Source organism: Mustelus asterias, chromosome 4 (assembly GCF_964213995.1).
Source record: "Mustelus asterias chromosome 4, sMusAst1.hap1.1, whole genome shotgun sequence".
In the NCBI taxonomy this organism is placed as follows: domain Eukaryota; kingdom Metazoa; phylum Chordata; class Chondrichthyes; order Carcharhiniformes; family Triakidae; genus Mustelus; species Mustelus asterias.
In genome coordinates, this window is record NC_135804.1 from 66068536 (window position 1) to 66092887 (window position 24352).

At 45.5% G+C, this 24352-nt stretch overlaps 1 protein-coding gene across 1 annotated transcript in view; it reads left to right on the top strand.

The window, feature by feature from the left end:
* Nucleotides 1–24352, top strand: part of LOC144493117 (hydrocephalus-inducing protein-like) — a 440489-nt gene that overhangs the window by 222626 nt on the left and 193511 nt on the right. Inside the window, exons 8-9 of the mRNA XM_078212019.1 lie at nucleotides 3487–3670; nucleotides 21946–22045. Of these exons, the coding sequence (XP_078068145.1) occupies nucleotides 3487–3670; nucleotides 21946–22045 (284 nt within the window). The remainder of the gene's footprint in view (nucleotides 1–3486; nucleotides 3671–21945; nucleotides 22046–24352) is intronic.

Genomic DNA, 24352 nt, shown 5'->3' on the forward strand with positions numbered 1-24352 from the left:
AGACTCAATGGCTGTGTTACCTACTGATCCTATTAGTTGTGTTCTACTTATAGATGGCTTTAATGTAGAAGGAAAGAAAAACTTGCATTAATTTAGTGGCTTCAATGATCTTGGGATGCCCTAAAGTGTTTTACAGTGAATCAAATACTCCTGAAGTTGTTGTAATGTTGGACATGTGGCAGCCAATTTGCTCTCAGCAAGCTCCCACAAACAATGACTGGCTGATCTGTTTATATGGTGTTGATTGTGGAAAAATATTGACCAAGATACCAGTAATAATGCCCCTGCTTTCCTTTGAATTATTTCACGTGCACCTGAAAGCACAGATGGGCCTTGGTTTCCTAGAAGGAAAAAACAGTTTGGACTAGTATTCTTATTTCCCCTTTTACTGGTGTCCCATTTTAAAGTACACAGGGCCAGTTCAGACCAGTATTCTTATTTCACAGACAAAAACAGAAAATGCTGGAAAATCTCAGCAGGTCTGACAGCATTTGTGGTGAGAGAATAGAGTTAACTGGTAGAGATGTAACTAGTAGAGTTGACCAAGGAGAACAAGTGGATGTAGTTTATTTAGACTTTCAGAAGGCTTTCGACAAGGTCTCACATAACACTACAATGTAAAGTTAAAGCAATGAGATTGCAGGTAACGTCTTGAGATGGATAGAAAGCTGGTTAGCAGATAGGAAGCAAAGAGTAGGCATAAGTAGGTCTTTTTCTGATTGGCAGTCAATGACTAGTGGGGTTCCACAGGGATCTGTGCCAGGACCCCAACTGTTCACATTATATATCAATGATTTGGAAGAAGGAACTGAATGATGCAAAGTTGGTTGGGAGGGTGAGCTGTGAGGAGGCTGCAGAGATGCTTTAGCATGATTTGGACAGGTTGAGTGTGTGGGCATATGCATGGCATATGCAGTATAATGTGGATAAATGTGAGGTTATCCACTTTGGTAGCAATAATAGGAAGGCAGATTATTATTTAAATGGCTGTAAATTGAGAGAAGTGGATACTCAGCGAGACCTTGGTGTCCTCGTGCATCAGTCACTGAAAGTAAGCGTGCAGGTACAGAAGGCAGTAAAGAAGGCATATGGTATGTTGGTCTTCATAGCGAGATAATTTGTGTATAGAGATAAGGATGTTTTGCTGCAATTGTATAGGGCGTTGGTGAGGCCACATCTGAAGTATTGTGTGCAGTTTTGGTGTCCTTATCTGAGGAAGGATGTCCTTGCTATAGAAGGGAGCACAGCAAAGGTGTACAAGACTGATTCTTGGGATGGTAGGTCCGATATATGAGGAGAGACGAAGTCGATTAGGATTATATTCATTGGAGTTTAGAAGAGTGAGAGCGGATCTCATAGAAACTTATAAAATTCTAACAGGGTTAGACAGGGTAGATTAGAAAGAATGGTAGGGGAATCCAGAACTAGGGGTCATAGTTTGAGGATAAGGGGTAAACCTTTCAGAACTGAGGTTGTTAGAATGTAACCGGTGACAACTTTGTATTGGTTGTAATGTGACCAATGGGAACAAGATGTAAGGGTCAGCTGACCCAGTAAACCATGGAACCACAGAGTGATGTAATATCAGCTGACCAGCTGATTCACTATAAATAAGAAACCATGTAGAATTGTAGGGAGCTTGGAGTGGCCCAGGGCGAGGCCCCACATTTGAAGTAATGATGTTTCTTTATTAAACCTTTTCTTTGATTTATAAGTTGGAGTAAGTATCTGAATTTTGAAGAGTTCCTTCTGAAGAAACTGAGGTGAGGAGAAATTTCTTCACCCAGAGGGTGGTGAATGTGTGGAATTCACTACTACAGAATGTAGTTGAGGCCAAAACATTGTCTGATTTCAAGAAGAAATTAGATTTAACTCAAGGGGCTAAAGGGATCAAGGGATATGAGGGGAAGAGGGGATCAGGAATTCAATGATCAACCATAATCAAAATGAATGGTGGAGCAGACTTGAAGGGCTGAATGGCCTATTCCTGCTTCCATTTTCTATGCTTCTATGTTTAACGTTTAGAGTTTGTATGACCCTTTTGTCAGAGCAGTATTCGTATTTCCCCACTTTACTGTTTTTTTTCCTTTGGGGTTAATGTCTCATCTAAAAAACAGCACATCCAACAGTGCAACCCTTGCCTAGTCCTGCATCAGAACACCGGCCTTGATGTTTGTTCTCTGTGGGGATTTGAACCTGCAACCTCCTGACTCAGAATGAAGAGCTCTACCAGTTGAATCACAGTTGACATTCTCATGCATTGGTTGTAGAGATTCTTTACCCTCTGAGTCTTAAGTTGTACTTATTTTATCCTAATAACATTCTTGTCTCCAGTTTTTCTCTCCATCTTGTTAAACTGTTCATACAATAATTTCCTCAATCTCGCATATCAAGGTTCTTTGCTGAAGGGCATCTTATTGACCCTCTAGCTTTGAGAGCCTGTCTGCCATCCTTAATCAATGGCAAGTCCGCCTTCTGGCTAGTTCAGATAAGAGAGAGAAATAAGGTCTCTTTATCTTGGAGTGCTCTCTCTTCAACATTTAAAGGTTTTAAACCTAAAAAATGGAATCAGTAGCTGGGTCACTTCCCTAGAGGGACATCCCTGCACAGGTCAACCTCTGGCCGCCTCTGTAACCAGGCAGGTATGGAGGGCCTCATAGCCTGCCTGAAGCACGGACCCCATAGTCTACCACTTGGAGCTCACCTCCAGTCATAGGGCTTAGACTCTGACGCAGGGAGTGGTCTGAAAATCCCATCCTATATCATTAAGAAAATCTACTGATTAGACCAGTAAATAAAATGTAAGAAACCTAAACCACAAATTAGTAATCATCTGAAGGAGAAGGGAAGTTAATATTTGAGTGTGTAAGGTCCCACTCAGGTGAGTCAAGATGCTGACTAGCCTCTTGTATATTTCAGTCACTCTACATCAGACTAAATTAATGGTTTGTGGAAGTTGTGGGCTGGGATTTTCCAGAACCTCTGCAGCTGGTTTTCCTGTGCTGGTGGAGAGGCTCATCATTGGCTGCCAGTGGGATCTTCCAATCCCACCAAAGTCTACGGTGGTTTGCATGGCTCACTCGCCTCAATGTCAGGACACGGTGCACTGTGAGGGGCAGCCTTCAGCTGGACCCGAAGATTCCGCTTGTGGGAAAGGCCTGAAAATCTCTCTTGTGGTATTTCTATGAGAATGAAATGCTTATCCCAGTTCCACTCACCATCCTGACTTGGAACATTATCGCTGTTCCTTCACTGTCACTGGGTCAAAACTCCATCCCTAACTGAACAGTGGGTGTACCTACATCTCATACCTTATTGCCGAGCATTAATTATTCTTGCAAATGTGGTGGTGTGCTGCCTTTTTGAACTGAGTTGGGCAATAAATTCTGCTCTAGCCAGGACGCCCACATTCCATAAACAAATAAATTTCAAAAAACGATGAGCTTTGAGATTTGAATCACAGCTGATTTAGATGTATTTCTTCAGATTTGTTTCAGATTTGATGACTGAGGAAGACGAGGAAATTAAACAATTTTTGAAGGAGTGTGCTGAAGATCCCACCCTACACGAACAGATGTCCATTCTATCCCGTACCTTTCAGAATCGTCGTCAGTTGGTGCAGGATGACCAAATGCTGTTGTCTGATGATGTTTTCATCATTGAACCAATGGTTAGTGTTTGAAATGGTTTGTAGAGATAATCATGCTTCTGAGGGCAATAGTGCAAATATGTTCATATTGTACATTAGTGATGGACTTTTTTGTTACTCTAACTAGAAGCACATACAATGCACTGAGTAACTTTTCTCTGAAATGACTTCTTAAAATCAACTTTGTGTGAATCAAAAAGGTAATAGTGCTGCAGAATGAAACATTTTCCATTTCAGGGACCCAGTGTCAGGATGCTGTACTCTCGAGTAGAGCATTTTTCAATGCTGAGTGAAGCCCCCTCTACTCTGCCTGAGCATTATTCTTTAGCCATAACCTGAGAAGAGTGTCCACTACTGCACATGTTAATATTTTTTATCTGAGGAGCTGCCTGTTCTCTTTGGCACTACTGTGGCAGTTCCCAAAATGGCTGCTGCCTGCCTGATGCCAGGCAGCTTCCCCCTTCTGCAGGTGCTTGGTGCGTCCGATTGAGTGCCAAGTTCACTTCCTATCAGTTAGGCCATTTGAAGTTAAAAGTAGCATCACAAGAGCAACACAGATGATATGTAGAGTTGGGACCCGGAGTCAACCGGGTGTCAGATTTCAAACTCCACTTTGTCTGGGCTTAGCCTTGGCTTGGCCTAGTCCTGGGAAACCGGGGGATTGACTCGAGGGTTTTTTGTGGTTGACTCTAGGTACTGGGGGCATAGCCAGGGGAGACAAGGTGTTTGATTCCAGTGTACTGGGGGATTGAATCCAAGGTATCATGGGCCTAGTCTGGGGAGACCAAGGTTTGATTCCAGGGTAATGGAAGCTTAGTCAATGGGGAAACCGAGGGTTGACTCCTGGGTTCTGGGGTTTGACTCTTGGTGAGTGGGGTTGCCTCCAGGGCACTCGAGGTCTAGCTGGAAGAAACCAAGGGTGGGGTGACTGTCAAGTGTGAAAAGCACCATTCTTGAGGATGCCTTCCTCTCCCGGAGTGAAGCTTTAGGTAACGCCTGCTCCTGAGATGAGAGGTCAGGATGCAGTAGAATGTCCAAAGCTGTGGTCACTTGCTCATGTGGTTTGGGGCAAGAGTGGTATGGGATCTTGCCAAAGCAGAATGCGAAGTATGGACTGGATATTAATGTGGTGGCCAAGACATGAGTTAACGGGCTTTGAGAGGCAGCTTCAGGCAATGAATGTGGCAAGAGTGGTCCTTAGGAGACAAATGCTAACTATCAAGTCTCTCTCTTTGATACTGCAAGTGAGGAGAACGTCCTGGAGTCTGGTGACCTCACTATCATTGTTCTTGCTAATGAGCAGAAGAGAAGAAAACATCAACAGAGATGCCTGGTTTGCCCACGGCAGGAGTAGAACTGTTAGGAGGAAGGGGGTGGCAGGGCCTGCTCCGCACAGAGGATGAACCTAGACTTTGTTACTTTGTGAAACTAAGGGTTAACAGGCAGCACCCTACATACCTGCAAGATGTCCAGGAACCAGTGTTACTGTAAACTGTGCACGTCCAGGGAACTGGTTGGTCACATCTGCCGCCTTCTGTGGGATTTGGCACCACAGGGATGCTGAAAGTGTTGCTGAAAGTGACTGAGGTGTTCAATATTTATGCTAGTGGCTCCCTCCAGGAATCCAAAGGCGAGCAATGCAGGACGTTGCAAGCCTCCATACACAAGTGCATCCAGGAGGTGAAGGACGTAATCTTCGCGAGGGCACACAACTTTGTCCATTTTGACCGGAATCAGGCAAGCCAGGATACAAGAGTGATGGGCTTTGTGCAAACCTCTGGTTTTCTGCAGGTACATGGGGCTATCGGCTGCACTCGTGAAGCACTCGGAGCTCTGTGGCATCAAACTTTGAACTATGTGAACCATATGGACTTCTACTCACTGGTCTACAACCATACAAAACGCATCCGGCAGGTGTGTGCTCAATTTCCACAGAGTATAGAGTAGATGAGCAAGGACCATAGAATAGAAACCCTACAGTACAGAAAGAGGCCATTCGGCCAATCGAGTCTGCACCGACCACAATCCCACCCAGGCCCTACCCCCATATCCCTACATATTTACCCACTAATCCCTCTAACCTACGCATCTCAGGACACTAAGGGCAATTTCAGCATGGCCAATCAACCTAACCCGCACATCTTTGGACTGTGGGAGGAAACTGGAGCACCCGGAGGAAACCCACGCAGACACGAGGAGAATGTGCAAATTCCACACAGACAGTGACCCAAGCCGGGAATCGAACCCAGGTCCCTGGAGCTGTATGATGGCACCACAGGAGAAATGTCCCTGGAGAGTATGCATGATTATCAGCTGAATCTACATTCTCAGCTGCTCTCAAATCCCTTACATGTTTCAGGGATCCGGGAGGCTGCAGTGTTGGCTCCTCAGGGACGGGATACCCACTGAGGAGGTGGCTGAGGAAGCCTGTGTAGAGGCCACAGAGTGCAGATGAGACCAGATACGATGAGGCTCATGCTGCAACTTGCACTTTGGTGTTGCAGACCATCAGGAGGTTCCGGTGCCTATCCAGTCTGGTGAGCCCTGCAATACAATCCACAGAGGGTGTCATGTATCGTGGTCGCTTGCGGCGCCCAACACAACTTGGCGCTGAAATGGAGTGAGGAATTGCCTGAGGAGGAGATAGAGGAAAGGCACATTTCCTCCAATGAGAAGGTGGCAGAGGATGAGGTTGAGGAGGTCCTCAATGGAGAGGATGTCAGCCATGAGGCAATAGCGATATCCAGATGCGGCAGAGAGCTCAGGACACGCTCATTGCTGCTAGATTCATGGAGGCTGATGAGGACATCCACTGAGGACATCCCATTATCTTCATATGGCATCCATGTGCATTGCTGATGGCAGCGCACAGTCTCTGTGTAAGGCTACTGTTAAGGGGACACAGCAGTTTTCCATTGTCTCTACATTCCAGGAGGATGATGATGATTTGCTGCGGGAACAGTGCATAGATCCTCACAGAGCTTCTGTGAATGTCTGACTCCTGTCTGGCTGATGGCAGCTCATTGCTCTCAATGACTGGGGTCATATCATGGCGATGCAGCAGGGAACGTTTCACCTCTCCTGATCCTACGGCATCCTATGTGAGCTGCACCCTTGAAGCAGTGTCACTGGAGGCTGAAGCAAATAGAATAGGAGGGCAGCTGAATCTCAGAGTTGCAGAAAGCACTCATGGACAATGACTGGAATGTGTTACGCCATCTTTGTAAATTATGGGTGACATCCTCATTCCCAAAGAGAAACAGGCATGACTGATGTGTTCAGTCATTGTGAAGTGACTCCACCAATGTGGAATCCATAGGATCTCTACAGTGCAGAAGGAGGCCATTCAGCCCATTGTGTCTGCACCGACTCTCCAAAAGAGTATCTTACCCATGGCCAACCTCACCTTGCCCTATGCCTGTAGCTGTGCATTTTACCACAGCTTATCCGCCTAACCTACACATGTTTGCACACTAAGGAACAACTTAACATGGCCAATCCACCTAACCTGCACATCTTTGTACTGTGTGCAAATCTTGCACAAAGCACACGACGGAAGCCCTGCACTGAGCACCCTTCCTTTATTTTTTGCAGAGATCAAGTTTTCACCTTAGAATTACAGGAACACAGCTCATCAAAACAAGGAGCCATAGAAAGGGTGCAATTAACTTCATCATGGTAAATAAATTCCTATTCTGTACAAGTGCTTAACATCTATGCCCACTCTACTAGAGTTTCTTGACCTTTCTAACCCTGCCACTACATCTTGGTGCATCCGCAATATTCTCAGGGGAGGTGGCGGCAGCCTGATGTCTGCCACCCCTGTTTTCTCTGATCACATAGGCAGGCATCCTCTAGCGGGACTGAATCCCAGAGGGTCCTTGCCTGCTGTGTGGCAGTGCCACCCTCCTTAGCCTGTAGAGCTGGAGCTGAAGTGGTTCCAGGAAGTGGGGATTCAGGATTGGCGGGACACTCTGAGTTACCTGGGTGGATGACTCCGTGGTGTGCACCAGCTGATCCTCCTCTCTTTGGATCTTGAGGATCACCGGCTTCCCCCTTGGGATTGAAGGGAAAATTGAGTGAGCTTGCGAAGCCCCACTATCCTCTAGTGTTGATGCTGATGGATTCTAGCAAATGGAGTGGATGTCCAGCTGCAGTGTACGATAAAAGTCTTGGAATAAGGTTTCCACAGTGGCCGCCACCCTAGCTTTGTTGACCTTGGTCTTTTGGAGTGTCAGCACAATCAACTCAGGCATAAATTGGATGGACTCCAACAGCAGCCTTTCAGTCCAAGGAATGTGCCAGATATCCCTTCCTGATTTCCTTCCATTCCCTTTGGAGCTCCAGCAACTGAGGCATGACAGAGGCTCATCATCTGACTGGGACTCAGCAGATTCCTGGCCTCAAATACCAGCACCCTGGGACGTCCCTGTCTCTGCCTGCTGTGGATCTGAAAGTGTGACGTGCTCACCAGAATGTGATCCCGAGGCTGCACTAAAACCAGGTCCCACTGAGGTGTGTGTTTCTGCGCTGGTGGAGGGCGTGGGTGAGTGCTGTGACATTTCTTCAATATTGGTGCCTGTGAATCCCTCCTCTGTGCAGCTGTTGGGGCTGGAGTCGGAGAAGTGGCTGGTGGGCTCCCTAGGGTGCTTCCAAGTTGTTTCTGTGAAATTAAGGTGAGATCAAAGTGCACAGCACTCACACTATTGTTGTCTGATGGATGATGCATTGCTAGATCCTCACTTGGTTTATCACCACCCACCTCACTATCAATACAGGAGCAATTGGCATCCTCCCTAGCTCGCCCTGACATCTCCTTCAGCCCTGGCATCCCCCCACCCATCTGTGATCATTCTCTCTTGTTGTGAGCCAATTTTTCCTACATGAAGACAAATGGAGAGAGTGTAAGCAGGACACGTACCAGGGCTGATGATAGGATATCTGGCATTCGTGGATGATGAGTGGGACCAGCAAGGTGATGAACATGTGTGTGGTAGAGCAAGTGGTGCTGTCCCTGGCATTACAAGAGATCACCGTGGATGTGTGATAGTCTGTGAGTGTGTAAGTTGAAAGAGATGAAAAGGGTGACTTGCCCTGGCAGAATGGGGATCATACATCCTCTTCCTGCATTGGATGATTGTCCTCTTCTGCTGGGCATTGGCACTGATCACCACTACCATCGCATCCCTTGCAGGGTTTGTTACCTTGCTGGCTGGATTTCTTCCTGAGCGCGGGTAAAGCACATCATGGTGGGCATCTACATCATCGCGCAGTCTCTCCAGGGAGGCATCTGAAAATTTGGGGCCAGATTTCTTGGTACTCATCACTTCCTGGTGATCTGCAAAATGTGGTTGCTACTCGCTGAGGTGGCCTTTAAAAGTGGCACCCTGATGATTATAGCACTGAGGTGATGGTGGGACAGATGAATCAGAGCCTGTCCTGTCAGCGATACGGCATGGAACCATGCTTGAATTTTTTTTGATTAAGTGCTGCACGATTTGGCATGAAAAGCCACTATCACTGTTGAGCAGATTCAACTCCACTTTTCCCGCCCTCCATCAACATATTCCGATCTCCAAGAAAATCTCACCCTCAATTTGCATTTCAGCAGGACTTTGGCTTCATGGCCAGGATTCTCCCAAAAAATTCTAAGTCCCCAATTCACATAAAAACATGGGAGCCACAGTAGCACAGTGGTTAGCACTGCTGCTTCGCAGCTCCAGGGACCTGGGTTCGATTCCCGGCTTGGGTCACTGTCTGTGTGGAGTTTCACATTCTCCTCGTGTCTGCGTGGGTTTCCTCCGGATGCTCCGGTTTCCTCCCACAGTCCAAAGATGTGCGGGTTAGGTTGCTTGGCCAGGTTAAAAATTGCCCCTTAGAGTCCTGAGATGCGTAGGTTAGAGGGATTAGCGGGTAAATATGTGGGGGTAGGGCCTGGGTGGGATTGTAGTCGGTGCAGACTCGATGGGCTGAATGGTTTCTATGATTTCTATGCAAACAGGAGTAACTACCGCCGGTTTGTTTAGCGTGATTTCCAGAATGATTCTCCAACACTCTGCAGGCTTCCCTCTGAAAATCAGTGGGCAGGGCCAATTCCCACCCGAGAGGTCAACAGCATAGCGCTAAACGGGCCACTGTGCATGCATTGATCTATCGGAGTGGAGATCCACACATGCGCAATGACCCTGCATTGTTGGCCTCCTGATCGCTGGCCAGCCTGATTGCTGGCCTCTTTGACCTCCCTGGGCAAATCCCGATGTTCCCCACTTGCCCTTGCCAGCCCTAATCTCCCAATCCCTCACCCCAGTTTGCAATGTCTTCATGCAGTTGGTTTCCATGTATATTAACTCATAGGAATCCATATTTAAAATCCCTACAGTACAGAAGGAGGCCATTCGGCCCATCGAGTCCACATCAACTATCCGAAAAAATATCTTACCCATTCCCACTCTTGTACCCTATCCCCATATCCCCGCACATTTACCATGGCAAATCTACCGAACCTAACATTTTAGGACACTAAGGAGCGATTTAGCGGCCGATCCACCTAACCTGCACATATTTGGACTGTGGGAGGAAACCAGAGTACCCAGAGGAAACCCATGCAGACATGGGGAGAACATGCAAACGCCTCACAAACAGTCACCCAAGGCCGGAATCGAACCTGGGTCCTTGGCACTGTGGGGCAGCAGTGCTAACCACTGTGCTGTCATGCTACCCTTTCCAGTGTTCACCTTTCCAGTGTGGCCATTTTGGCTATCCTCCATTTTGGAAGTTTTGGGGCAGAGGGGAGGTGCTCAAAGTGACTGGCTGATCTTTACATTGGAAATGAAACACTTGTCATTTGGGCATTTCGTATCAACATCATGAACAATGCTATATTTCTGTGTCTAAGCAACTGTGCTCTTTATGAAATTGCCAATTAGTGGCAAATTGTTGGCACATACCCATTGTTACAATTTTGAATGTTTCAAGAAATGCCTGTTTATTTAAGTGTGGTTTTAAAGGTGAAATTTGTGCCACATGACCGGGAAGCAGTATTTCGTCCATAATCTATCTTCAGCAAGGTGCATAAGTCACCTAACAACAATATAGGGCAGAGTTGGAGGAGAGTGGGAGGCAGAAAAGGAGATGGAGAAATTTTGCCTTGTTGGCAGTCCGGCTGCTGCATAATGAGTTGATGGAAATGATATGCATAGAATTTCTAACAATGTTGACTTAGAATAGTTGTAAGCAAGGGAAAATTGTGCTGATACATTACTTTCTTAATGGCATTGCAGCCTCTGGATATTTGCCATCTGTCATTGTCCTCTGCGGGAGAGTAACCTTTCCCTGCCTGTCCTATTGTTCCTTATGCCAGTTTGACTGTTTGCGACTCAGTTTTTTGGACAAAAGTATTTGACATCCTTTTGCATTTTACAAAACTTCAGTGTGAATTTCTTGAGTTGAATTTTGTTAAAAACCTAAAGTAAGCTGTGTCAGTGAATAAAGGTCTGCTGGTATTAACTGGCTATTAACATGTCTATTAGATTGCTCAAGCTTTTCTTTTGTAGTACAGCAATTGGTTATTGGTCACGTTATTGAGCAGGTATCTTTTTTATTTTCACTTTTCCCACATTTTTACTTGTTTTGAAGTCAGTTTTGTTGAAGGAGCAGAGCTCTCATTGCTGAATCAGAAGTCCATGGGCAGGATTTTTTAGATGCCGAGGTTTCCTACTCTGACTCCCGGTTAGTAGGAACTTGGTCCAAGCCGGCATGCAGCAAGACCTGCAATAAAAGTTAGGCTTGGGTGGATAAGTGGCAATTAACATTCATGCCACACAAGTGCTTAGGATGACCATCTACAATGGGAGAATCTAATTATCTCCCCATGATTTTCATTGGTATTACTATCGCTGAATCCATCACCATCAAAATCCTGTGTTTAGGGTGGGGTGGAGTTGGGTGTCTCTATTTACTAGAGGGGTCGCCATTGACCAGAAACTTAACTAGACCAGTCATATAAATACTGTGACTACAACAGCAAGTCTGCAGAGAAGAACTGATCTCTTGACCCTGTCCACTATTTACAAGGCACAAATGAGGAGTGCGATGGAACATTCCTCACTTTCCCTGGATGAATGCAACAAGAAGCACAGTGATATCCAGGGAAAAGGAACCTGCTTTAAGGCACTTTATCTACCACTCTGAACATTGAGTCTTTCCTCCTCTTATGCAAAGTGACAGCAGTGTGTGTGCCATTCACAAGATGCACTGCAGCAACTTGCCAAGGCTCCTTCAAAACATCTCCCAAACCTGCAACTGCTACTACCTATCAACAAGAACAAGGCAGCAGATGCATGGGGACATCACCACCTGCAACTTCCCTCCAATTCACCATATGACTTGGAACTAAATCACTGTTCCTTCATTGTCAGTGGATCAAAATCCTCAAATTTCCTTTAACAGCAATGTGGGTGTATCTTCACTACATGGACTGCTGATGTTTAAGAAGGATGGCTCCCCACAACCCCCTCATGGGCAATTAGAGATGGGAAACAAATGTGGGCCTTGCCTGCAAGGCTCAGAACCCATGAATGAGGAAAAACTGAACCCAGTGTTAAGGTACGGATCAGAAATCAAAGGTATGTTATGAAGTCTGACTAGAACCCAACAGTTTTTCATTTAGGCATTAGTGTGAGGATGAAGTGCTTCACTCCAAATTTGATTCTAATGACACACTAGGAAGCTTTTATCGAAACAAAATTTATTCTAACAATGCAGTTTAACTATCAAAAAAAAATTAGCTTAACATTTACCATTTGAACAATATCTAAACATGACAAGTTCTGAACTGCGAATTTATCTCTATCAGTTCCAATTCAAGTAATATTCTTCTTATAGATTTAAACTCCTCTTCAAAATCAGTGAGCAATGCACAGGCGTACGTGCTGGTACTTGGGCTGCCAGTCCTCCATACCCCAAAAAAGAGAGAGAGAGAGACCTATTTCTCCTAGCAGCCTCTAGAGAGAGACACCTCAGATCCTGGCAGTAACTGCCTGCTTTTTCCTGTAAGCCTAGCTCCTCCCCTTAAGCATATGACTCTGTTAATCAACCTAATCAAAACCTGACTCTGCAACCCCAGGAGAAAAACTAAATACACAAAAGTGCATTAACTCAGGTTAAAACAAACATACCCCAAGCTGAAATCAATCATTTGCCTACATTCTCAGCATGTGAGTTGCCTGGTGCCCAGACAAATCGGCACTGTAAAACAGAGCTGAATTTTAAACATACTCCTCACAAGAAACATGATATAAATACATTTCTTCAAGTATCATCACACCAGGAAGCAATGGTGTATGAGAAACCAACAAAATACCAGTTCATGCTAGAAACTGAATGTGAGGTAATGTGTGCTTCATAGTTTCCAGTTTTTTCAGCTGCTATCTTGCTTTCTCCATCATGTTTATTACTAGAAAAAAATTTGTAACATGATAGAAAATGTAGAAATTACAAAGATTGCCGTTAACTTGCTATGTTTATGTATACATCAACAAATTCTGTTTTTGAAATGCTTCTAATAGTGCTTTCCTTCCATGGGATGCTTCTTTGTCCATCTTTAAAATTGTTTGTGGAAATTCACAAACCTATCACTGCCAGTTGTAGGCTCTTGATAAGAAAGTATTGGACCACAAGACTGGCTGTACACACATGTACCAAGACATAATAATTATAAGCCTCGCTCCACCTGCTCTCCTGTGTTGTTGTAAAATTTCTGGTGTCTAAAACCTCTCTCCTCAATGATCAGAGATCCCAGAACCTCTTTCCCAGTGATGCTTGGTGACTGCTCCATCATTTCAGGAACCATGTTATCTTGTCTAGCATGAAGGAGGAACTTAAGGGAAATTGTATTGGGGAAATTGCTGGGATTAAAACCTGATAAGTCCCCAGGGCCTGATGCTCTGCTTCCCAGAATACTCAAGGAAGTGGCAGGTCTTAAAGATACAGACAATGTGAGTGGAGGGTGCATTAAGCACAGGTTAAAGAGATGTAGACAATACACATCTCTTCAACCTGTGCTTAATGCTCCCTCCACTCACATTGTCTGTATCTTTAAGACCTGGTTGGCTGTAGAGATTCGCATTCTAATCAGTATTCTGTAACTTGATTTTGTGTCTCTGTAGCCCTGTTTGAGAGCAGATATCCACTCCATCTGACGAAGGAGCAGCGCTCCGAAAGCTAATGGCATTTGCTATCAAATAAACCTGTTGGACTTTAACCTGGTGTTGTTTAAACTCTTACTGTATTTACCCCAGTCCAACGCCAGCATCTCCACATCTTGATGACAAAAGCCAGAGGGTTGTTTTTCAAAATGGAGGCCTGTGACCAGCATTGTGCCTCAGGGATGAATGCTGGGTCCACTGTCATTTGTCATTTATATTAATGATTTGGATGAGAATATAGGAGGCATGGTTAGTAAGTTTGCAGATGACATCAAGAATGGTGGCATAGTGGACAGTGAAGAAAGTTATCTTGGATTGCAATGGGATCTTGATCAATTGGGCCAGTGGACTGACGAATGGCAGCTGGAGTTTAATTTAGATAAATGTGAGGTGATGCATTTTGGTAGATTGAACCAGGGCAGAACTTATTCAGTCAATGGTAGGACGTTGGGGAGAGGTACAGAACAAGGAGGTCTAGGGGTACATGTTCATAGCTCCTTGAAAGTGGAGTCACAGGTGACCAGAGTGGTGAAGAAGGCATTCAGCATGCTTGGTTTCATTGGTCAGAACATTGAATACAGGAGTTGGGACGTCGTGTTGCAGTTGTACAAGACATTGGTAAGGCCACACTTGGAATACTGTGTACAGTTCTGGTCACCCTATTATAGAAAGGATATTATTAAACTAGAAAGAGTGCAGAAAAGATTTACTGGGATACTACTGGGACGTGATGGTTTGAGTTATAAGGAGAGGCTGGATAGACTGGGACTTTTTTCTCTGGAGCGTAAAAGGTTGAGGGGTGAACTTATAGAGATCTATAAAATAATGAGGGGCATAGATCAGCTAGATAGTCAATATCTTTTCCCAAAGGTAGGGGAGTCTAAAACTAGAGGGCATAGGTTTAAGGTGAGAGGGGAGAAATACAAAAGTGTCCAGAGGGGCAATTTTTCACCCCCCCCCCACCAGAGTCCATCCCCCAACCCCAATGCATAGAAGGATGCACCCTCTTGCCCACCTCCATCAAAGCCGACCCCTCTCATGTCTAACAGTGTTCTCTAGTGATCATGAAGCCAAGGGCTGTCGAGGTACTGCCAGGCCCTCCACCTCAACTGTAAGATGGATGTGTACACTAGGACCCCAGATGTGGTTGGGGTCTGTAGTAGCTAACACTGCACGTCCCATTTGATGGCAGGACGCATTAAGTTCTCTGTCAGGCAGGAGTCAAACATATTGCTGAGGATGAGAGGAGCATTGCTCTTTCCTCAATGCAAGTCATCATCATTCTCCCGCAGCGACCAGCCAATGGTCCTGCCCATGACGCCTGACAACAGCATGGGACCACACTGCTGGTACTACATAACTGGTTTTATGTCAGTCCCCATGGTGGGAGATTTCTTCGCTCTCGAGCCCTGCTTGTCCCCCAAGTGAGACATGGTGAGGCCATCCCTAACACGTGAGCCCAGTAGGGCCCTGCCCATTGCTGGGCTTCTTCCACCTCCTTCGCTGCGTGGTCACCCTCACCGCCATCCTCCTCATCTGAGGCAATGTGATGCTCCTCCATCTCCTCCAGGTCCAGGTTGTATCCTCTCTGCAGCGGCAAGTTGTGGAGAGCACAGCAGACTACAGTGATGCGAGAGAGCCTCTGGGGATATATTGTAGGGCCGTCCACCACCGGCCTGGGCACCTGAACCGCATCCTCAGCAGGTCAATTGCCTGATCCGCCAGAATGCGGGTTGAAACGTGAATTTTGTTGTAACAAGTCTCCGCTAGTGTTTGTCGCCTCCTCACTGGCATCATCAGCCACCTCATGAGTGTGTACCCTTTGTCCACGAGCAATCATCCCTCCAGCCATTGATCTCCCTCAAAGACAGCTGGGATCTGAGAGCGCCCCAAGATGTAGCTGTCAGGGATGCTCCCTGGGAAATGGGCACACATGAAGTGTACTGTGTGGTCACAGATGAGCTGCACATTGAGGGATAAATATTCCCTGCAGTTCATGAATGGCGCCGTGTAGCACCTTGGGGCATGCAGGGCCACGTGGGTCTGGGCCAAGCCTGCTAAGGTGGCAAATCCCATGTTCCTGGCATCTTGGCTCACCTGGTCCCAGCCCAAGTTGATATAGATATGAACTCTTGCATAAAGAGCATCTAACCTCCTGGATGTATTGTGTATGGCCGACTGGGAGATGCCACATAGGTTGTCTGTGCTGCGCTGGAATGAGCCACTTGCATAGAAATTCAGAGCAGCTGTGAGTTTAAAGGCCACAGGCAGTAGGCGTCCTCCCCTTCCATGTGGTGCCAGCTCTAGCAGGGTCGGGCAGAGGTGATTCACCACCGCCTGGGATAGACACAGCCTTCTACGTTACTGCATGCCTGACATCCACAGGTACAGTGACCGATGTCGGAAAAACCTCAGCTGGTACCTTCTGCTCCTGGAACAACAACAGGCCCAGCCTCTCCATCCTCCGCAGGGCACTGGTCCTGGCCAGATGCCGTGGCCTGTCGGTGTCTCTGCCATTAAGTAGGATAGCCAACTCGACAGACTCCATGATCTTTCAGACCATGCACTGTAAAGAAGAGAAAACCACTGTGAGCAATAAGGGTTGATGAGAGACTCCCAAACCTCCTCTCTCGATTCCTTTGGGACTACCACCCAATGGCAGCACACTCAGGTGCCTCAATGTCATCCCTCACACCCGCCACTCAGACACTATAGTCACATCTCCACATTGGTCCCTGTCAATTCCAGCAGGATGCTGCGCGTGGACCCACCAGGGTCTCAGTGGCACCAAATGGCCACATTCACCCAGCCCCCAAAGAAACCTACCGTCACGTAAGAGGGCAGTCGAGTGAGTGGCTGCATGTGACTAGTGTTTTGCATCCAGACGGGGCCATGCCGATGCACGGCATCATGACTTCGATTGGGCTGCATGATGATAGACATCACCATCATGCCTTGCATAGAGGGGCACGTCAGTGTTACCTCTGCGATGTTCAACTCCATGTCTGGGACATCGGCTTGCAAAGGGTTAACAGTTGGCCTCCACTAAATGGCAGTGCTTTTTGGCTGCACAACATTAATTGGCATAATCACTGGTGAGGGGAGGCTGGGGTAGCTGTTCAGCCAAGTGTCTTCCTCTGGTGGTAGGCGAGGCACAGCTGAATCGTGCGAGCCCAGCAATTAACATATCTAGTGCATTCCTCGAGGGCACCCTGTTTCTCCCAGGGCACAAGAGATGTAGAGCTGAGCAGCTTCCGTGACCCATTGAGATCTACCGTTGCATGCAAGCACTCCTGACAATTGGTTTGGGACTTCTGGGCAGCATTGCTGTCTGAATGTGGGTTCCAATGACACTGCAGTCATTCTCCCCAAGTATGAGGCCCTTCAGGCCACATGAGTGGAGATGCAGCCCATTTTTGATTCCCCTAGTATGCCCTGATAGCCTGCCTTCTCATGGGATCCCACCAGGGCATCTCACATTCGCCCCTAGTGCTGATCCACTTGATTTCAAGCCCTCCCATCTACTGGCCAGCTCCCACTAAGGAAGGACATTCCCTCAGCTGTGATATGGACAGGAACACAGGAAGGAGGACATGGGAAGTGCTGCCAGCATACCACTCTTCACAACCCCTTTAAAGCAAGGGACGGCTTGACATTAAGGGGAGGAAAGGCCTGCAAGTGACCCCTATGGACTCCTTCCTCCGATATGGCGATTATATGACCACTAGCCCCGGCTCCGAGTTGCACTTATCTGTGTCCTCCGCATCCTCTCCGGTGCCTCCTGCTTAGTGAACACCCTGGAAGATGCTGGCTGCCTGAGTGTTCGTCTCTGAAACCCCCCTTTGAAGGTGAAGGTTCATGCTTATGTAGAGTTGTTGTAAATGGCATTAGCATGATATCACACCTGCGCCTGCTGAATATCCAGTGAGGGGAGAGAGAAGTCCTGGAGTGAGTGCTAATGTATTAAAATGAGCTTTCTGTTGTCCCGGGATGTGTTTCACGCCACTCCACTGATGAGGGAGGGATAAGATTGGAACTTGGAAACTCACCGGTGCAAATTGCGCTTTCCAGATTTTGAGCATGCACTAGCATTCCCGCAGATGGAGACTGCGGGCTCAAAATTGCCCCCCTGTTTGCAGAAGGGTACCTTACCTCACCAAATAACTCATGCAGCTTTTCCTCAAATGTCTTAAGTGCACAGGCTTTGTTTCGGAAATCCCAGTAAACTTGATGTGGCAGGGGGATGGGACCCGATGCAGGAAGTCAGAGGGAAGTAAAATGGGGACAGAAACAAAAGGCAGTAAGGGGAAAAGCGGAAGGCAAAGAAACCAAAGACAAAAATCAGAAAGGGCCACAGTACAGAGACTGTGGAGAACTCAGTGAATGGATCCAGTAAGGCTAAGAAAAATAAAACACAGGGAGAGTGTACAAAACATGACCGGATAGATGGTCTGAGGTGTGTTTGCTTTTACACAAGGAGTATGACAGGTAAGGCGGATGAACTTAAAAGTTCGGATTACTACACGGAACTATGATGCTGTGGCAATTATGGAGACTTCGATGAAAGAAGGGCAGGACTGACAGCTTAGCATTCCAGGATTTAGATGCTTCAGGTGAGATAGAGAGGGAGACAAAAGAGATGGGTGTGTTGCTTTACTGAATAGGGAGAATGTCACAGCTATACAGAGGGAGGACACCTTGGTGGGGTCATGCAGTGAGGCCATTAGGGTAGAACTCAGGAACAGGAGTGGTGCAATCACATTGTTGAGGTTGTACTACAGACCTTCCAACAGCCAATGTGAAATGGAGGAACTGATATGTCGGCAGGTTATGGGCAGATGTAAAGATAACGAGGTTGTTGTGATGGGCGATTTTAACTTCCTCAACATAGACTGGGATTCCTTTAGTGCCAGGGGTTTGGATGGGGCAGAGATTGTTCACAAAATCATAGAAACGCCATCGAGTCTGCACCGACCAAAATCCCACCCAGGCCCTATCCCCATATCCCTACATATTTTACCCACTAATCCCTCTAACCTATGCATCTCAGGACACTCAGGGGCAATTTTAGCATGGCCAATCAACTTAACCCACACATCTTTGGACTGTGGGAGGAAACGGGAGCACCCGGAGAAAACCCACGCAGACACGAGAATGTGCAAACCCCACACAGATAGTGACCCAAACCGGGAATCGAACCCAGGTCCCTGGAGCTGTGAAGCAGCAGTGCTAACCACTGTGCTACCGTGCCCCCCAAGTGTCCCCCCAGTGTCTCCAAGAGTGCTTCTTGAGGCAATATGTAGATAGCACCTTCCCGAGTTGGACTATCTTAGACCTGGTTCTGGGATACAAACCCAGACAGGTGATTGATGTGTCAGTGGGGGACCATTTTGGGAACAGTGATCACAATTCTGTAAGTTTCAAGATACTTGTAGAAAAGGGTAGAAGTAGTCCCAGAGTGAAAGTACTAAACTGGGTGAAGGAATACTATGACAGTATTAGGCAGGAGCTAGGGAATGTAGACTGGGGATAGCTGTTTGAGGGTAAATCCATATCAGATATGTGGGAGTCTTTTAAAAGTCAGTTGTTAACAATTCGGGACAAGTATGTCCCTGTAAAAATGAAGGATAAAGATGGCAAGATTCGCAAACCCTGGACGAGAGATTGTGAGCTAAGTGAAAAAAAGGAGACATTGATAAATTTAAGGAAATAAGGCTCTTGAGAAATACAAAGATAGCAAGAAAGAAAGAGCTTAAACAGGGACTTAGGAAGGCCAAAAGGGACCATGAAATGTCCTTGGCAGGCAGGATTAAGGAGAATCCCAAGGCTTTTTATGCATGTGTAAGGAGGAAGAGGGAATCTAAGGAAAGGGTAGATCTATTCAAGGACGGTGGAGGGAATTTGTGTGTGGAGCCAGATGAGGGGGGTGAGGTCCTAAATGAGTACTTTGCATCAGTAGTCATAAAGGAAAAGGATGCGGTGGATGGTGAGTGTAGAACGGAGGATGTTGACTTTCAAAAACATGATGAGATAAAAAGGGAGGTTTTGAAAAACATTAAGGTGGTCAAGTCCCCAGGGTCAGATAGGGTCTATTCCAGAATAATGAGAGAGGTGAGGGAAGAAATTGCTGAGGCCTTGGCCAAAATTTTTGTGTCCTCTTTAGCCACAGGCGAGGTACCACAGGATTGGAGAGTAGCTAACATTGTTCCTCTGTTTAAGAAGGGCAGAAGAGACAATCTGAGAAATTAGAGGCCTGTGAGCTTGACATCAGTGGTGGGGAAATTATTGGAGAAGATTCTTAGGGACAGGATATATTCACATCTGGAAGAGAATAGGCTTATTGACGATAGGCAGCATTATTTTGTGAAGGGGAGGTCGTGTCTCACAAACCTGATTGAGTTCTTTGAGTAAATGACAAGAAAAATTGACTGGGGCAAGGCAGTGGATGTTGTATACATGGACTTTGTAAAGCCTTTGATAAGATTTCTCATGGCAGGCTGATACAGAAGGTGAAGTCATATGGGACCCGAGGTGAGCTGGTAAAATGGATACAAAACTGGCTTGGGCATAGAAATCAGAGAGCAGCAGTGGAAGGGTACTTTTCTAACTGGAAGTCTGTGACAAGCGGTGTTCCACAAGGATCAGTGCTGGGGCCTCTGTTGTTTGCAATACATATATAAATGATTTGGAGGAAAATGTAGGTGGTTTGATTAGTAAATTTGCAGATGATACAAAAATTGGGGGAGTAGCGGATATTGAGGAGGATGGTCAGAGGATACAGCAGGTTGAAAGTGAGAGGGGGAAAGTTTAAAAGAGAGGTAAGGAGCAAGTTTTTCACACAGGATGGTGAATGTGCTGCCGGTGGAAGCAGATTCTAAAATAACATTCAAGAGGCATCTAGATAGATATATGAATCGGCAGGGAAAGAGGGATATGGACCACATAGAGGCAAGAAAATATTAGATTAGAGAGGCATCTGTGTTGGCGCAGACTTGGTGGGCTGAAGGTGTGCTGTACTGTTCTTTGTTTTCTTTTGATTTGATTTGATTTATTATTGTCACATGTATTAACATACAGTGAAAAGTATTGTTTCTTGCGCAATCTATTTTTTGATCTATTTTGAAGACGGCTGAAGCACGATCTATTCTTTGATCTATTTTGAAGATGGCTGAAATTTTCCATCTGCAGTTGCCTTCATGATTCATGAATATGTAAAGTACAATCTGTCCCCACCCCACCTCCGAGTTAAATTATGGGTGCTGGATTCAGTGGTAGGTCTTCCATGATTGGGGCTCTCGTACCATTTTGGAGAAGGTCTTGGATGCTTCCATTTCTGTGTAAGTTCAGCCTTATTAATTATAAAACTCTGTGAATTATTTCCTATTTCTTTATTCATATAGCCAGTGGACTTAAAATAAGTGAAGTTAGCAGCTAAATATTACAACTGAACACTTGAGAAACAATGGAGCATCCATTGCTATTGAATCATACATACTTTATCAAAGAGCATTTAGGAATTTAATAATTTTGCTGCTCTACGATGTGAAAGTTATAACAAATAACAGAGTAAAGAAAATTGATTTTTCCCCATGTTTTCTGACTTGCAGCAATATCTGGTGTGGGAATGGAAATGTCACATTGATTTATGTAATATATTTAAAAATTAGTATTGGTTTGATGTGGATTTGTCTTCACAGATGAAGGACATTTTCTGACTTTATTTACACTGTGGAGGTCAAATGCAATTTGTTTGACTGGGCCTCAAGTTTGACATGCAGCATAAACAATAAAAGTTAAATTACTCCAATGTTTGACATGAGGAAACATCCTCAGCTCCTAAGTTCAAATTCAATTAAATTATCCTTGGGTAAATATGCTGAGTTGAGACCTCACTGGTCTTTTTCCCTCTCTGGCACCACAGTATGACTCTGAACAGGTGCTATTGTTCTAGATCTTGGTGTTGCCTGGTAAGGGAATATGGTAGACAAGAGATCAGTAAACACTCATGTTATCTATAATATTGAAGGTTACTGTTATATTTAACTGGTTATTGTTATATTTAACTGATTATGTTTTTGGGTTGTGCTTTAGGAAGGAGAGATTTGGCCCAATTCCACGGCTGAAATAAATGTAACCTGCAGACCTAAAGAAGCAAAGATCTATGACCAAACAGTTTACTGCGACGTTGCAGGTACAGAATATCAGCTATTAGTTACCCTTGATCTCAGTCATTAATGCTTCATGCCCCAACCCACTTGCTGCTACTTGTCCATTTATCTATTTCTCCAGCCTCCTGTTTGAGTTCTATCTGGTCAGACCAGTGGCTTCCCTCTGTTTTACTCTTGCCGTTTTTCACCATATCAATTATGATTCAATTCGTGCCTCTTCTAAAGTTGCATTCCAAACAGCATCATTCCCTTGTCTCAGTGCTAGCATGTCTGTCTCCCTCTGCAAATTAATTGATTTGGTTTCCTCCACATTCCCCACGATTGCTGTTACCCCAACCACTACCTCGTATTATGTGTCCACTGTGCATTCCCTGAACATTTATGGTGACATGATTCTCATTGCTAGGTTTCATCTTGTCTTGTTCCCCTTATTGTTCCAGCATATTTCCCTTTCTATGACCAGCTAGAAGGACAAGGGCAGCAGACACATGGGAACACCATCACCTGGAGGTTCCCCTTCAAGTCACTCACTATTCTGACCTGGAAATACGTCACCGTTCCTTCACTGTCACTGGGTCAAAATCCTGGAACTCCCATCCCTAACAGCACTGTGGGTGTACCTACACCAAGTGGACTGCAGCAGTTCAAGAATCACCATCACCTTCTCAAGGGCAATTAGGGATAATCCGTATTGCCCACAACACATACATAATTTCAAAAACAAATAAAGGTAATCTTGGTGGTGGCTAGGATGTGGGGTTTAAAGCTCAGCACAAAATCAAACAGAAAACTGGCACTCCACAACAGTAGCCTTACCTTGAGTGAGCAGCCTGGGAGGTGGATTGCATCAGATCTAAAAGCAGAAGAGGAGGATGACTTCAGTCCTGCCAATGAAGAGTTCAAGCAGCTCTCGCTCTGATGGCAACTAAACATCAGCTAAGCACAAAGGTGGTTAAGGAATCAAAAGTATGTCAAAAATAAACATTGATATCAACAGCATATGTGTGAAAGTTCAGCAGATGCCTATAGATGGTGTTTCCAAGGGACAGCATGTAGACAAAGAAGGGAAAGCAGACAAGGATGGAGCTCTGGGGCGCATTCATTGTGATTAGGTGAGAAGGGACCATGACAGAAAATGTGCTGGGAAATGTAGGAGTGAAGTTAACACAGTATTACAGGACAGAATTACAGGTAGTGAGAGATGATATGTGTTCTGTGGAGAAAAGCGTTGAATCCATTGGGTGGAAATTAGAAATAATAAGGAGAAAATGTCACTGATGAGTGTAGTCTATAGGCTGCCAAATAATAGCATCATGGTGGGGCGAACAATAAACAAGGAAATAACTGATGCATGTAAAAATGGTATGACAATTATCATGGGGGACTTTAATCTACATGTCGATTGGTCAAACCAGATCAGTCAAGGCAGCCTATTCGCAATAGTTTCCTCAAACAGCATGTAATGGAACCTACGAGGTAGCAAGCTATCCTAGATCTGGTCGTGTGTAAAGAGACAGGAATCATTAATGATCTCAGTTAGGGATCCTCTCAGAAGGAGCGATCACAGTATGATTGAATTTAAAATCCAGATGGAGCGTGAGAAGGTAAAATCCAATACCAGTGTCTGATGCTTAAACAAAGGAGACTATAATGAGATGTGGGAAGAGTTGGCTAAGGTTGACTGGGAGCAAAAACTTTATGGTGGGACAATTGAGGAACAGTGGAGGACTTAATGTCTGGTTATCTTCACATCTGCAAAGTATTTTTTATATTGGCGCAAGTTGTTGAAGGATATGGGTCAAGTAGAATAAATCATATAATGCCATTCATAGAATCATAAAATCCTACAGTGCAGAAGGAGGCCATTCGGCCCATTGAGTCTGCACTGACCCTCTGATTGTTGAACAGATAGGTACATCACCGAAAATAGCACAAAACCAAGTGAACTAGGAAGGCCTCTAGTTCAATTTCTGGATAGTGATTTAGTTGGTGTGGGATGTAATCACTAAAATTGGGCTGTTCTCCTCATTCATGTTCTGAAGGAGAGGGGAAAAAATGAAAAAAATTACAAGGGTGGAATTGGGATATTTGTCATCATTCATTCCAGTTCTACATACTAAAAACTTGATCATCCAGGACGGAAAATAAAAACTGTGAACGCTTTGCTTTTAAGGCCAAGTATTTGTCCCCAAGTTTGCCCAACTAGATATAGGGTTATTCTTGATTACGGCTGGAATTCTCTGACCTCTCCTGCAGTTGGAATTCTCCGGTCCTGCTGCAATGAATGGAGTTTTGGCTGAGCACCAAATTCTCCATTCTTGCTGGCAGTG